The 16,759-nt window shown below is 48.6% G+C and overlaps 1 protein-coding gene across 2 annotated transcripts in view; it reads left to right on the forward strand.

The window, feature by feature from the left end:
* Positions 1-16,759, forward strand: part of CLASP1 (cytoplasmic linker associated protein 1) — a 1,635,412-nt gene that overhangs the window by 1,455,098 nt on the left and 163,555 nt on the right. For both annotated transcript variants that reach the window (XM_086957100.1, XM_086957101.1), the window contains one exon: positions 8,803-8,931. In XM_086957100.1, coding sequence (XP_086813226.1) covers positions 8,803-8,931 — 129 coding nt within the window. The remainder of the gene's footprint in view (positions 1-8,802; positions 8,932-16,759) is intronic.

Raw genomic sequence — 16,759 nt, forward strand, 5'->3', positions numbered from 1 at the left:
TCACAAATACATACACCATCATGGCTTAGACGGTATTTGGACTTTTCCTTTCTCATTAGGTGGATGGTACAAAAATGTTTCTTCTCTCAGTGCTGTTGGATTTCCTGTGGGAGTGTTGTGAACGATCATTGTTGATGTTAATTTGACATTTCGAGCCTTTCAAAATCTATCAACATTTAGTGATAAAAGTAGCGTTAAGTGTTAGCTACAACGGTATGACTTTGCTAGGTGTCTGGGCATTTTCTCTGAAGCATGCCGCCTTAGTGTTCAGGGTCTATTCGTATCAGAGCTTTACCTCTTTGGTGCTGAAAAGTTAGAAATTTGCAAACACTGTGTAAAAATGTTGTTTGCGTAATAAATATGAAATCCATGGGGACAATGCTTTTACTGCATTTTTGCTGACCATGTGAAGAATGACTGCTCCATCAATCATTGAAAGCAGAGGTTGACCTTCAGGGCCTGTTATGGATACGGCCCAGCATGTCTGTTTTTCACCACAGTGGCCTCAAGTAGGTGCGCCTGGCGCAGACGGGGACACTACAAAATTTCACAGCAAATGCACTGTTCCCAGAGTCAGCGCCAGTCTGCGCCTTTACTAGGACTGGTACGGTAGTGAAAGATGGACCTGCTGTTTGAAGCCACTGGTCTGCCTTTCACTGTGGACGCAGCAACAGGCTTGACTTCCAAAGGGTACAGAGCATCCTCGGCCGCTGCAGGTAAGAGTGATGGGGCCGGCTGGGGGGGGGGGATGGGAATTTCGAGAAACGACCACAAGGGAAAATGAAAGAAATAATTAAATTCCCCTCGTGGTCGCCTCTCAAAACCGCCCCCCGCCGGCCCCACACACACACACACAAAGGGCACCGTTGGGGATTGCACTGACTTTGCACCACCACCTCTTGTGGTTCACAGTCGGTGTGCCTCCTGACGGCCGCTTAGCCTCTGTGCAAGCATCTGTAATATTCATTATATTTTATTTACTATTCCACGATTGTCATCTGTGAACAGTAAAATGAAAATCGAAACGGTTGGTTCGAGGCATGTGGGCTGCTGAATTCATATCTGTGCATAGATCGCCGCCTAGTGTTGGGTCCGGATGATTGCACATTGTTGTCCTGGAAGAGTCTTCGAAGTATCACGAGATACATCGGTTGTTCCGTCATACCTTCTGCTCTTACATGCGTAGTGATGCAAGCATATTTGTCATCAGACTGGGCCTCATGGTCATGGTCATGGTCTATGCTTTTATTTTTTGTTTTGTTTTTGGCGATGCATAGCTGCCTCTGTAAAAAGTATTGGAGAAGCCAATAGGTCTGCTCTAGCAAGTCCAGAAGGCGTCACCCGTTATAATTGCCACTGTTTATTTTTCATTTGAGATTCAAATGGGGGACCAGCAACATTTTTCCCTTTTTTTTAAATGTATTTTTTTTAAACATTTCTGAAACAAATCAATCGTAGGTTTGAAAAAGCATATTCTGCGTCTTTACATGTTACTAGAAAAGAGCTTGACTGTCTGGGACATTATATTGCATTCAGAGTAGCTCGTGTCCATTTACTTTCCAAAGGGAACATTAGTTTTGACAATAATGGATTTGAATCGGACACTTAGTCATACTTTTACGTGGGGGGCGTGGCCTGGCGGCGACCAAGATGGCTGCAAAGTTCTGCGGCACTCCGGCGGCGATCCTAACGACCCCTGCAATCCGTCATCGATCCAGCTGACAGACGACGTCCCAGGTTGGAATCGGAGAGACCCTTTCCTCCGACACCTGCTGGTGCCTTCCCGGTCTGAATCCGACCCCGGGAACCTGACATCGGCGAGTGCGGGCTGGACGCGGCCTGTGCTGTGCAGGCTCATCAGTGGAGCACCGGCCTCGGGTGAGGAGGGGGCCGGGGCGGGGACGCAGGACAGCGGCTGTGGGCGGCGCGCAGCGCCGGGAGGCCCGTGATGGTGGTGTGGTGTAGCCCCTCGCTCCCCCTCCTGCTCTGAGGCGGAGTGGACAGTTGCCCCCCTCCCGGCGAGGGAGTGGGGGCATTGAGATCGGGCTTGACTGGCCGCAGGGAACTGTCGCAAAGTGGCGAGGCCTGGTACCCCGGAGTGAGGGCCCCTAACTACTGGGGCGCCAGGGACATCCTTCCTGGAGGCGACTTCCCTATCTGAATCCGGCCCCAGGACCTCAGAGGCCGAAGATTGGCAATTGTGGGCCGGACGTGGCCTACACTGCGAGGGCCTATAAGTGCAGCACCGGCCTCTGGTGAGGAGAGGGCCATAGTGAGAGCGCCGGGAGGCGGCTGGATGCGACGCTCGGCACCGGTGCGCCCTGCGTCGCGGACTGCTGTGGACCTTTGCTCCCTCCCCAGAACTGAGGCAGCGTGACCAGCAGCCCCCCCCCCCACTGGCAAGGGTGGGGGGCGTAGAGTCCGGGCTCAGCCTGCCGCGAGGAGCTGCTTCAAGGCGGCGTGGCCTACAGCTCCAGCACGCAGCCCCCTGACCATTGGGGAACCAGAGACAACTCGCGTGGCAGTGACGGCGGCGGTGGAGGCCCGCGACGACGGTGAGACGGGGCCTGGGGGTTCGAGTGGACTGCGTCCGGCTGTGTGGGGCGTCTAGGCTGTGGACTGGCTCTGCGCGCGGCCGGCGCACACCAGTGGGCCTGCGTTGGACTAAAGAGGACCGCTCCTGCTCCTTTCAGTGACGGCCGGGTGTGAACGGCCGGCGGGGGGCCCAGGGTTGACCGCCCGATATCTTTCAAGGCAATGAGGAACAAGAAGTCCACAGCGACCCAATCCAGCACCATGGATAATTACACGGCGGAACCGGGCGGTGGTACTCTGCCCCACCCCGGGCCATCTGAAGAGCCTCGTGAGCCATCTCTCTCCTCTATCATGCAGGCCATACAATCCCTGGGCACTACATTGGAGTCTAAAATAGACAAAATGTCAATTGAGTTGATGCTTCAGCGGGCGGATTTGAACAAAACGTCTGAAAAAGCCACGCAAAACCCTACCGCAATTACGGACCTCCAGGGGGCCACCAAATCGTTGCAACAGCAGGTCCAACAACTCACTCACCAGCAGAGGCAGATGGCGGCACGGCTGGAGGACCAGGAAGGGAGGGCCCGAAGGAACAACCTCAGGGTGGTAGGTGTGCCAGAAAAATTGGAAGGGGCTAGTATGGAACTGTTCCTGGAGGATCTCATCTTGAACAGCCTGAAACCCAGGAGACTGTCTAAGTTCTTAGTCATAGAGCGAGCGCGTAGGGCTCCAAACCCGCTGCCGCGCCCGGGGGTTCCGCCGCGCACCATCATCGCGCGGGTCCTTAACTATAGAGACAGGGATGCGATCTAACAGGTGGCAAGACAGCATGGAGATTTGAGGGTGGACGACGCCACAATACGCTTTTTCCCTGATTTCACGCTCAAGGTCCAGCAGGAGCGACGATCGTATGACGCAGTCAAGAGGAAACTTCGAGAACGTGGTCTACGTTACATGATGTTCTTCCCGGCGCGGCTAAAGGTCTTGTCGGAGGGAAAGTCCTTCTTCTCCACCACCACGGAGGAGGCCCATACATGCCTGGAGGAGCTTGGCCAGCAGCGGAGGGGCCCGGACCACGAGGGAAGCTGGAGGAGCGCAGCCCCCCTGACTCCGGCCTCATCTGTGGGGTCAACGGGGGAGGCACAACGGCGCCGGAAGAGCCAGCTCCAACAAGCTAAGAGAAGGGCCCGCAGCCTCTCGGCGTCACCAGATCGGAAGTAAGGAGGTGGAGTATATGGATTCGAACTGACAGGATCTCGTGGACATGTAATGTATGAAAGGATTGTGACTGCTAATCCTGTAGGATCGCTGGGGATGGGGGGAAACCTCGACCTGCCTGGGGGGGGTCTGGAGGGGATTGATGGAAGGCCTGCACACGTATTTGTGGATGTTGCTACCGCCCAATTTGGCCGGGGGGCTCTGATTGTGTCTTGGGAGGGTCTTTCTCCATTACGGGACACTGATCTAGTTCGGGACGATTGTTGGACTACTTACTGAACTTTAAAGGGGGATCGGGGGGGAGCTCCGGATGCTGGACTTGGTTGCACCGCTCACCCCTGAGTTTATCGTTTCAAAGGCTACAGGCGCGGTTGGCCAGCGTGGCAGGGTAGCAGGGCGGGAGGTGGTTTAGGGGGGGGAAATGGGGGATATGTTCTAGTTTTTATTTGCTGTTTTCATATTGTATAAATGTTTTGACTCCATCGACACACTCAATGAGCGGGCTGGAGGGGTGTGGGGGTGATAGATGGTTACTACCCTTTAGTTTTGGCGGAGATAATGGCAGGATCACACACACCTAAGACGCAACACATAGACATCCTACCCTGGAATGTGAACGGCCTACAGAAAAAGATCAAACGTACGGTTGTGTTGCAATACTTCCGCAGACATGCCCCGGATGTTGTCCTCCTACAGGAGACACATCTGCTAGGGAACCATTGCAAGGCCCCAGACAGATTTGGTTACACCCTACGTGCCCACTCTGGCTTTACAACGGGCTCCAGGGGAGTGGATATACTCATTAAAAACTCCTTGCCATTGGTCCTGGGGCGATACTGGTCTGATCCTTTGGGTCGCTATGCGGCACTATCTGCGCAGTGGGAGGGTCGCACTCTGAACTTCTGCTCGCTGTACATACCTCCGAAGCTGCACGCGTCCACCCTCCCTGATGTGGGGAAGTTGCTGTTGGAAATACGTCTGGGGACCTTGGTCCTGGGTGGGGACATGAACGACGTGATGGCTAGAGATTGAACAGATCGCCGACCACACTGTGTAGGGGAGGGGTTAGCCACCTCAGGGATTTTACACAGGCGTTGGGCTTGATTGATTTATGGAGGACACATAACTCACACATGAGACAGTACACACACACCCATGGGTCCTCCTCTAGGATTGATTACATATTCACACTAGCAGACTGCATGAACCTGTTTCGAGACGGGCATCATAAGGCTAGAGGGATTTCTGATCATGCGCCGGTGGGGGTTCAGTTGATAGGTCCCAAACGAGATTGGATCGCCCCCCCTCGGCTAGATTCCTTCCTATTTAAAGATAGAGACTTTCAGGAGAGGTTGAGGGAGAGAGTGGATCAGTACTTCGATGAAAATGTAGGCTCTGTGAGCTCCCACGGGATAGTGTGGGAGGTGTACAAGACTGTGGCCAGGTATTATGTACAGGCCGAGGTGGGGCGGCGGCACAAGGACAAGCATGCGCATGTGGAACAATTGGAGTCGGAGCTTCATGCTCTGGATAGTGGGACAGGGCTCACTCAGGATCAGGAACGGGACAGACTGCATAAGGCACGCCTGTTAAGCAAAGAAATACGGGATGTCCTGACGGAACAGGCGCGGTCACACGCACTAGCCACCCAGCGGAGGGTGTACGACCTGGGGGACAAGGCGAATAAAATGATCGCCTGGTTGGAAAAGAGAGATCGCGACCGCAGTTGGGTGCTGAGGATAGTGCGACCGGATGGGTCAGTGAGCACAGCGAGCGTGGCAATTGCAGAAGGCTTTGCGCGCTACTACGAGGGAGTCTATCGGTCACACACGACAAGGGGCGAACAGGAGTGTCGCGATTTCCTGGCCCCCCTGCAGCTCCCTGTGCTGGACCCTGCGGACAGGGATGTGCAGGAAGCAGATATTACGGTCAAGGAAGTGGAGGAGGCCATGGGGGACCTGCAGACAGGGAAAGCCCCCGGGCCCAACGGGTTCCCATCGGAAGCATTTAGCTGTGTGGCAAGCCGCACAGCGCCCCATATGTGTAGAATGTTCCTCGAGGAGCGGGAGACTGGGAAGCTTCCGAGGGACCTACGACTGGCCATGATCGTTGTTATCCATACAACAGGGAAACCACAGGGGGACTGAGGTTCGTACAGGCCTATCTCCCTCCTTAACTATGAGACGAAGGTCCTAGGGAAGATCCTGGCCACACGCCTGGGTGCGGTAATCCAATCACTGGTCCACCCGGACCAGTCGGGCTTTATGCCCCACAGGAGCACGAGACTTAATTGGTGTCGCCTATTCGGGGTTCTGCAGACAGTAGCCGCGCGCCGGGAGGTGCCAGCGTCATTGCTTTCTCTTGATGCCCATATGGCCTTCGATAGTATTGAATGGCGCTACATCTATGCAGTCTTAGAGAAGTTGGGCTTCGGGGACAACTTCTGCGCCTGGGTGAAACTACTGTACACGGGGCCACTGGGGAGGGTCCGGGTCAATGGGGCTATGTCACGGGAATTTCGATTGGGATGCGGCACGAGACAGGGATGCCCCCTGTCCCCGACCCTCTTTACCCTGGCATTGGAACCGCTGGCACATTGGGTAAGGACGGACCCTGGGGTGTGGGGCATAGACATGGGGGGTGGATGGGAGGAACGCATATCACTATATGCCGATGACATATTGCTATACACCCAGCGACCGCCTGAGTCCATACAACGGTTAATGGTCATGTTGCGCACGTTCGGGGAGTACTCTGGGTACCGTATCAATTGGAGCAAATCCTTGGGCTATGTCCTGGCGGGGCCCCAGCCTCACACTGTGCTCGGCTGCGAGGGCTTAGTTTGGCGCGCTACGTTTCGTTATTTAGGGATATGGGTCACACCATCCGACACAGAGTTTCTCCAGCTCAACGTACAGGCACAACTGGATCGCCTGCACAGCGATGTGCAGCACTGGCGGACCCTCCCGGTCTCCCTAATGGGCAGAGCTGTGTTATTCAAAATGATGGCCCTGCCCCTTCTGCTATATGTGCTGCAGAGCTCTCTTTTCCCGATCCCGGAACACGTCTTTAAGACGGTGGAGGCAGAGCAACGCTCCTTATTATGGAGCGGAGGATGTCTGAGGATTGCTCTTTGGAAATTACAACGGGGTCCCTACGAAGGAGGGCTGGCAGTACCCGACATCCGTTTATACTACTGAGCGGCACAGTTGATCCATATCAATGGCTGGACGTTTGCCCCACAGGAGGAACCTGCATATCGAGTGGATCGTATGCCCTAGGAATAGACTCCTACTTCGCGGCTCTCTACTCTAAACCCAGGCGAAGCCGGCCCTTGCCTCCCCAGACCGCGATAGTGGTGGGGGTATGGAAGCGGGCAACGGATTTGCTTGGGTGGGAAATGAAGCTTACGGCCCAAGCGCCTTTATGGAAAGGCGACTTCCTCAGGGAGGTGGCGAGACTCCGCGACCTGTGCCAGTGGAGCCTGATGGGTATAGATGTGCTGGGGGACGTCTGGAAGAGGGGGCAAGTGGTGGAGTTTGCAACTCTCAAGTCGGAATTCCAAATGGGTGATGGCGAATTCCTTCATTATCAACAATTCAAACATGCCTTGTACATGCATTTGACGCAGGGGGATCAGCTACCTGAGTACGCCCCACTTGAGGACAGGCTACTGTTGAACCCCATGATTGATAAGGCCATCTCACTTACCTATCAGAAGCTTATTAATAATATCTCGGACACACTTGGGCCACTGAGGGAAAGGTGGGAATCCGACCTTGGTTTGTTAGAAGATGATGACTGGAATGAGGCCCTGCAATGTCTTAGGGAGGTGGCGATTCGAGCTAGATTCAGATTGGTGCAGCTACGCATCCTCCATAGGTCCTACATCCCTCGAACGGTGCAATTCAAGATGGGATTAGCGACATCACACTTCTGCTTGAGAGGCTGTGGGGAAGAGCGCACATTCTTCCACATCCTTTGGGACTGCCCTAAAATCCGTACATATTGGGTCAGACTGAAGGACATAATGGAGGAGGTGGTGGGGGCGGAGGTACCGCTGGAGGCTAGATAGCACGTTTTTGGGGTCACAGGTGAAGTTACATGGCCCAAAGGAGACAAGGTATGGTTAGCCTTCGCAAGCATGGTGGCCAAGAGAAACCTTGCACGACTCTGGGGGAATGACTTGATACCAACAATAGAGGAATGGGAACGAGATATGGACTGGTGCCAGAGGGCAGAGAAAGTCATATATAATAGTTGGGCTGCCCCAAAAAATGGGAAAAGATATGGCAGACTTGGAGAAGGTACAGAGGGGAATGGATGGATACCCCAGATGCTTCACCGAAGAGGTCTCCCCCGCCGAGCACCACACACAGTATATATTTGGCACGTCCGCCTCCTGGGAGGCCGTGAGACTCGACCTGTGACAGGTTCTGACCATATTGTGGGGAGGGTGAGGGGGGGAGGGAGGACGGTGGGAGGCTCAGGTCAGGGAGGGGGACTAGACGGGGAGGTGGGGATGGGTTGACTGACCCACCTGCAATTTGTTGGGGCATGATCTGTGGGTAGACTGTTATTATGTCCGCTGGTGACTGGTTTATTATTATCATCTACTGTGTAAGCATCACTGCACCTCCACTGCTACCTGATGTGTCTTTTGATGGAGCAGTTTTGTTTCAATAAAAAGATTTTTTTTTAAAAGCATACGTTTACATATACCTTTTTTCTTGATACGGTAAAAATCCACATTAGATTGTTTTCTAGGTTGTGCACAGCTGCACAGAATATATAGTAAAATTGCCTTCATTAGAGGTGTCTTTAGTAGGTTTTAATCGGTCAATTTCGCTGTTAAAGTCCAGCTGATAATGTAAAGGACACGAAATATTTTATGAACAAACATCCTTTCTTTAGTTCTAAAACAAGAATATGTACACATTATCTTATGTAGAATAGATGACGTGTGAGGTTGGGTATGTTGGGATAATGTATTGAACTCCTCCTTCTACCAAGTAATTCTTTCTCTTTTTCTGTTTGTGTGTAATTTAGCACTCAATCCGAGCCTTGGCTTTGAGGGTACTCAGAGAAATACTGAAGAACCAACCAGCAAGGTTTAAAAATTATGCGGAGCTGACTATCATGAAAACCCTGGAGGCTCACAAGGACTCCCACAAAGAGGTGCGCAGAGGTTGTGCTGAGTTTCTGCTTTGACAGATCATGGCATGAATTCAGCATGTTTATAATGTAACAAGCATATGTATGTATAAGGAAAAACTGACTGACACCTCGTGCAGAGGGTTTGCGAGCATGGAACACTAATGTCCGTAACATACGAGCAAAAACATATCAAAAGTAGCTTCTCTCTCAGCACCTAAATGGTATAAGCTGCACACATTTTCATTAAACTGCTTATATGTCCATTGTAAATGTATGGTTGATTCTATTGTCTCCAGGATGTAATCTCTTGCAAAATTGGTAATAATGAATTACAAAACTATATATATATATATATATATATATATATATATATATATATATATATATATATATATATATATATATATATATATATATATATATACATACATATATATATATATATATATATATATATATATATATATATATATATATATATATATATATATATACATACATATACATATCACATTGACCGTGTCATTTCAATTTGCTCTCTAAATGAGGATTGTTCCTTACTTGTTGAGGACTGGACTCGTTTTGCACTTGAAGGTTTCCGTAGCTCCCGTGTCTTACTATCTACAAGCAGGGGCTCGCGACAGTGCCACGCTAGTTACTGTTCAGGGCTCACATTAGTAAATGATACAATGACGGCTAAAAAATTAAGTCCTGTGCCAAACATTGAGCAATCAAGTAACAAAAGTGTCGCTGTAGTGAGTGTTATGTATCAGGCATGCCAAGCACACTCCTCACGGTTTGATTTCAACTCCGTCGGAGAACACAGAAAGGCTTCTCCCTGCGAACATGGCGCTTGCCGAGAATTGTCACTGCCTGCGGGGGCGTGGCTGGCATGTGTGCGCTGCTTTCTCCTTGAAGAGAGCTTTTCCTTCAACCTTGGGGATTCCTGCTTTGATAAACTTGGTTAACGGAGCAAGGCCACTCTTTCTCCTGTGTCGGATAATGTAAAAGCACCGTCTAGACACCCAAGAAAGGACCTGTGTGCGCTGGTGCTCACACCATGGAAGTAATTTGAATATAGGAATAATGTGAACATTTTGTAAATGCCTTATTTTGACAACGGCTTCAAATCAATATAACAAAATAATTGGTAGTTCAGAGAATGTTTTGTTTTACAATAAAAAGAAGAATGCAAAAGGTTTATTGGAACAACTGTATTCAAGAGCCTAGTTCTTCCCCAGTGGTTCTTGGGGGTTAGCCAGCTGGTACATGATCCACTTGTGCTTGCTGTCACAGTACCATTTGTCCTTTGTCCTCATGTCCTATGATGGACTGCTACTTCTTTTATTGTGTATGTATAGCTCTCTGATACCCCCGGGTCAAGCAGGCGCTATATATAACTTTATAAATAAAATAAAAATGTGATTAGCACTTGATATCATCTGTCTATCTATCCATGTGAGAGATGATAGGGTAATAGGTCTATTGATTTCCAAAATGACAATGCAGATCTCACAAACAAGTGGTTAAAATGGCTTCTAAATATTTGCTATATCCTCCGTACTGTAGCAGTGGAATGTGTTCCTGGGGCACTTTGCTTCAGTGTCTCTTATGGGATGGAGGAAATACCCCTATGTGACTGTGGAGAGCATGCCCATCCTGCCTCACCATAGCAAGTTGTGCGTTTTTGGCCTTAGCCTCAATTCACTATAGCCGTGTATTTGCAGTGGATACACTTTTAGGAGAAGGATTGAGACCTCGAATGGGGTTCTGTTTCCTAGAGGGGCATATCATACCCTCTTTGCCAAGTGTGACTACCATGAAATCGCCAGGCAATAGAGGAGTGGTAGTGGCGGCAGCAACATCGATATAATAGGAGGAAAGGCCTTTATACCCGTCATCTACGGGAGTGAGTGACCTGCTGGGCTCCTTCATGTTTTTAGAAATTGGGTCTACAATTTCCCTCAACCAGGTGGTTTGTCCATCTGTGTGGGACATGGATGTCATTTGTGTGTGTGAACCTTATATGTTTGTGTAAATGATTCATGTGTAGTGCATATGACGCACATTGTTTTGGCCCTACTGGGTTCCATTTTATGCTTACTGTATTCAAGTGGTGTCTACGGCGGAGAGTTGGATGGAGGGCCTAGATAGTAGATGTGAATTGCAAGCCTGCCCCCCATTCCGGTGATTCTTTGTGGTGGGTCAGCCTGAGAAGTTTTAAGGAGAGTTGACATATGCTCCTTTTGAAGCTGGGTAGTTTTTTCCTGTCCTTACCTGTCCTATTGTTCTCACGCAGAGGCTGCCCTTAAGGTTAAGTGGGACAGCCTCCTGTGCCTATGTGCTCTTGTGTTATGGGTTGTTCTTGACCAGATACTCTCGGCTGTATCATATCTTCCTGTTCACTTCATGACAGAGACCTTTCCTGTGGAAAAAGCAAAGGGTCAAAACTGTCCAGAACCAGACTCAGAGGTGACCGTTGGAATACACAGCTGCCATGTGCAGCTTTGGAAACAAATTGGGATTCAATCTTTCAGCCAGTGTTCCAAGATTTATTTTCCTGAATTTTAGGTCCTCATACCATTGGTAACCAAGAAACTCTTTGGGCTCCAGGGCTTGTGTTACTCCTGGCAACCGCTTTGTGGGTTTGGGACCAGGAGTCTTGGGACTTGGAACCAAGACTGCCAAGAGAGGCGGTCTGAACCCTTCTTCGAAGGAGAGAGCATACCGGTTGCTCAGGAGAGGCATGGGAGATGTGATCGCATGTTGGAGAACTTGGCTTCCCAGGAGAAGGGGCCCTGAAGGAGCGGAGTCCGAAAGAGCCGAGGACATCCACTGCTGCGTCCTGGAAGGGCCTGCACCATTCTGCAAGGATGAGTCCCAAGCCTCCCAAATCTACCACGTGATGGAATCGAACTGCGAAGGAGGACAGTATCTTCTTTTACTACTAAAGAAATGTACTTGGCATGTGTTTTTACCCTGCCTCCAACTGAAATATGCGAGCCAATTTGATGCACTGATGGTCCAACAAAAACGACCCCTCGCTTAGCTGCCGCACGTTTTTTTTTATTAACAATTACAGTATTTTGAAATCAAATTGTTCATCAAAAACGCATCCTTCTACCCTGCGGGCCAGTAACTATATGACGAGAATTGCAAGTGGTTTTCAGCGGCGTGGAAGTCCAGGCAGTAAAACTTGTGATTGCTTTTGTTCTAAAGAATTGTTATTAAATCACATGATGGATTGCGATCGCACACAAATGCGTGTACACAGTATTGCAGGTCTGTGTTTTATGGCAATGCTTGGATTACAAAATATTACGTTTTTTCTCGATGATAAATGTTTTGGAATCTTTTGGGTCCTATGGAACTGTTTCTCCTGTGGGAATGGTAGATAAAACTGATCAAAATCCCCTAGAAAATAGTTATTGCACACAGTAGCAATTGTTTTTAAATTACATTTTATCGGTGTATATGTAAACAATTGTGTTACGCAGAAGAGCATTTTTGAATGCCTTTGCCATTGATTTACTGCCTGTACACAGTAAAGAATACGTATTACAATACGTATTACAATCACACCCTTAGCGCCTACACTTTATTGTTTCGTTTCTTTCACTGATTCACCTACTGTGTCAGACTAAATTCCAGCACATATGGATAAAGTATATTTAGTCATTTAAAAACGCAGTGCCGGTGTTCAAACAATTTCGGTGTTAGGGATTTTTCTATCTCCCTGAAAGAAGGACACGAGCTAAAACAATATTTACAAGGCATTATCACGTGAGATACGTAGCAAATATTTTCCCCTTAATTATTATCGGACAGGACAGATTATAACTCCCACAGTTGCCCTACGATATTCAGCAAAAGCCTTTCCTAGGATTATTTAGAGAATTTCGGTGGGTATCTTGCAAGCACGCACATGGTGTTGGGGACACAGCATTCGACAGTACAATGGAAATCCTTGGGATGGCAGAGGAAGTAAGATGCTAAATCAAGAGGGCGATCCGAAGAGCTCTCCTCCTTAAGGCTGAGCCAAATGAGCAACCAGTCTGTCCACTTAGTAAATATAATAATATCATAAAAGGCGTGTGCGGATTTATCCTAACATAACTCTAAACATAAAGTGGTATCACTCTGTGGCTCCTGCAGAAATATATATATTTTATTTTCCTCTAATTGCAAAAATAGAGTGCTGTAGGCATGATGCGGAACAAAAAGAGCTAGACTATTTTTGTTACCAAATTAAAACAGGAATTTCCTGCCTATGATAAAGAAGTGCTGGCAAGCTTGGCCATCCAGTTAGGAGCATCGTTTGGTTAATAAGATTAAGATTGGCCCAAGCCTAATTAAGATGCGTTGTTGGAGTCCTTCCTTGTTGCTGTTTGCTTCCAACATGCCTTAGGTGCAGCGTGAGTCAAATGAGCTGAGCAAACTTGAACGGTACTGTACAAGAATGGGCAAGTAAATGATCCACTGATCATATGATCTTCTTCCAGGAGTCATGCAACATGTAACCTTGGTTAGCAAAGGACTATGTCTCAGCAAAACTGCAATGGAAGCTTTCTATGCAAAACACTTGACTGTGCACCCCCAGAATCAGATTGCTTAGAGGCAGAGACAATCTGACATGCTGTTGTAATTGTCAAAACATTGTCAGATGAAATGATTGGGAGATGTAACGAAATATTGTGTTTGAATAAGACGGCAAAGTTTGTTGCTTCTAAAATGTACGGATAAGTTTAATCATTCAATAAAACATCAATTGAGCAAAGAGCTATGGTGAGTAAAAAAAAAACGATAGAACCTCTGTTTCATGAGGTCTCCTAATATGACTACAGTGACAATGCCTAAGGGAAGTACTTTAATGTTTACATTGGAAATGATTTGGGACTGGTAAACCAGAAAGCCTCCAGAAACGCCATTGAAAAGCACACCCATATTACAAGTCACTGCCCTCTGTCATTTGGAGCGGACACTGTAAGATCTTCAAGCGGCTAAGTATACATTACACCTCCCATCCCTCATTAAATAGGGAGCGAAGACTAGTCAGCCGAGAGTGTCTGTAGATGCTAAATGGAAGAGAAAATGAGTTAGCGTAAAGTATCTTTTTCAACTAAATTCCTGAAAAATCTCATGCACTGACAGGTTGCCTTTTCCAAGTTGTCATCCGCTTTAATACTAAATAGGATATCCCCATGAAATGATAACCTAGTTTCTTAATCTGAATGTCTGGAAAAGGGCAGATACACTTAGTTTGTGCTTGAATTGTGACTGGGGGATCATTTTCAGGAGTCCCAGGGCTGACAGTGATTTCAGGCCTCAAAATGTAACAATCAGAGTCTGCTCCAAGTGGTGACCTTGGGCTAATTCTCACAGTTGAATTCAAAATAGAGCACAAGGTACACCCCCTTTAGCAGCTCTCAGAGTAGTTAGGTCGAACATTCCAAGGCTTACTCAGGGTAGTTGTGTGGGGTCACATTCAGAACTCAACATACATCGGTTAACAATAAATTACTGTGCAATATAAATTACTTTTCTGCTACTCTACAAATTACCATATATAATCAAAAGAAGGCAATAATCAGTGGTACTAATGGGATACAGTACCCACAGTATTCTGGGGAACACTTTTTTTTGTGGTAAAATGTGTTGAACCTTGGACTCTTAAGGGAAGACTGACTGAAGTTACTGGTGGGGCTCACCCTGGTGATACAATTCATTTCAGCTGCAGATATCCCCTCTACTATTGTTATGGTTCCCTCTCTTTTCGGGGTGCAATCACAGAGTAACTTTTCTGTCTTTAACATGCATTCTTTCTGGTACAAACTGCACTGATTTCTAGAGGATAGGATGCACTGTTAACTGGTGTGTACGGCACAGTCGAAAATAATGTCATGTCTTGCCATGTGCCACTTTTAGAAACTTGCCCCTCTGTTGCCCAAGTTATCCACATGTCATTTGCGGAGTCTGGTCACGACACAGCCTTCTGCCCAAAACACAGCCTTCTGCCCAAATGGAGAGACGGGTCTATGACTCCCAGGAAAGGTATCAATAGAGGCCTGCCACTGGAGAAGTGTTACCTCCTCCTGAAAGAATGCCACACTGGGTGTTACCTCAAAATGCGCACTTCAAGGAGGAAACTGTATTTGACCGGCAAATTGTAACCACACTCGAGAGGGGCTGCACTTTTTCTGGGTAGGCAGGTTAAGGTTCATGGCAGAGAAGGGGAAACACTGGACAAAACGGTTTTACTGATGGCGTATCCTCAAGGTAGTCACACCTCTAAGGCAGGCTACAGAGTTCCATACTCCCAAGAGAAGGGTCCCGACATCTTGGGAGTGGGCAACATAGAGCATTCTGTGCTAGCTAGATGCCACACTTTCCATGAAGTTATCATCATATAGAAGGGAACCTAGGATTACTGTGACCTCCCTGAGGGCACTTCTGGGCATAATAGGTGCACCCTTGGTGCACCCAGAACTCCTATCTGGGCTGGACTGAAGAAGAGAACCAAAGGAAGACTGCCTTGCTGACACAGAAATAGACAAAGAAGAGTCTGCACACGCTGCTCCTTGAGCTATTGAAGGAAAGGCCTGTGCATTCTTTCTGCTCATGGAGAAGTTGTCCCTGCGCCCAGCCAGAAGCAGAGACTCCAAGATTCAGTTTGAGGAGTTTCTGTTCACGTCATAGAGTCACAAAAGCTGAACAAGCCTGCCTGGCTCCTTGTTGCAGTGCAGCCCAGGATACCATGACCCGATGCTCAAAAGTTGCACTGGAGTCGGCTTGACCCGGGAGCGTCATCGGAGTGCAGCTTGGTGGCCCAGAAGAAGAGTTATCACCCAAAGAAGGAAACCGCTGAGGTGATTGTGCCCGATGACCAGTAGTCCAGACGGAACATTTGCTGGACCAAAGAGGACATTGGATTGCGCCGAATCTTCTGGCCAAAGTCACCCCACCAGAACTGTGGACTGCGGAGTGGCCCCAGGAAGATCCCCATCGACATCACAGCATCTTCAGCATCCATGAGCATCTTCAGCGTCCTTTATCCCTTGCATCTGATAGAGACTACTAGCTGCAGATTCCTTAACGTAGAATTATCCCCAGGCCTAAGACTGGATCTGGAAACCTTTTTCCCACAGCATCCCTGCGCGCCGTGTGGACGGCATCACGTTACTCCACCCAAACGTCGTCCGCGTACGTGATGCCAGTGAAGTCAAATAAGTCCCACCACGGCGCGCCTACGTAATTTTTAGGTCTCGCATAGAGAGAGACCTATTGCCGTCCACACACAAATGACTTTTTACAAGCCGGATTTGTAGAAGTGCCCGTGCTCGTGACCGCGCTTCTATCACAGCCATCAGCCTCCCTCCCACGGGCAGCTTGGCCTCAGGCATTCACCCAAGAGCGACTTCTCCTCCCCCTTAATTACATCCCTGCTGTTACGGCCGCGAGGCCGTGCTTCAAAGGATCCGCTCCCCCATCGTTCGCCAAAGTCCCGTCCCACCCTTCCTTAGATCTTCACTTTTGTTTGAACTTTCAGTGTGAGTTTTCACAGGCCTGAAGGCACTGGAGTGATTTACATGAGCCCGTACCAGTCTGTGCATTTTTTAAATACAAATACAGTTTACTTTTTTTTTTAACCAAGTCACAAACCTCACATGAACAATGAGTTTCCAAAACGCTTCAGCAGTAATCCTTTTTTTAATGGGACAATGTCAGTCGGTGGCATTTACATTTTTTAACCAACTCATAAAAAGCTCGAGGCATTTGAAATATGAAGCAGTGGTAGCCCTCTCAGCTTTTCTCAGACACCACTTGTGAAGAGCACTCAGCTCTTTTTCTT

Source organism: Lissotriton vulgaris, chromosome 2_1 (genome assembly GCF_964263255.1).
Source record: "Lissotriton vulgaris chromosome 2_1, aLisVul1.2, whole genome shotgun sequence".
Lineage (NCBI taxonomy): Eukaryota > Metazoa > Chordata > Amphibia > Caudata > Salamandridae > Lissotriton > Lissotriton vulgaris.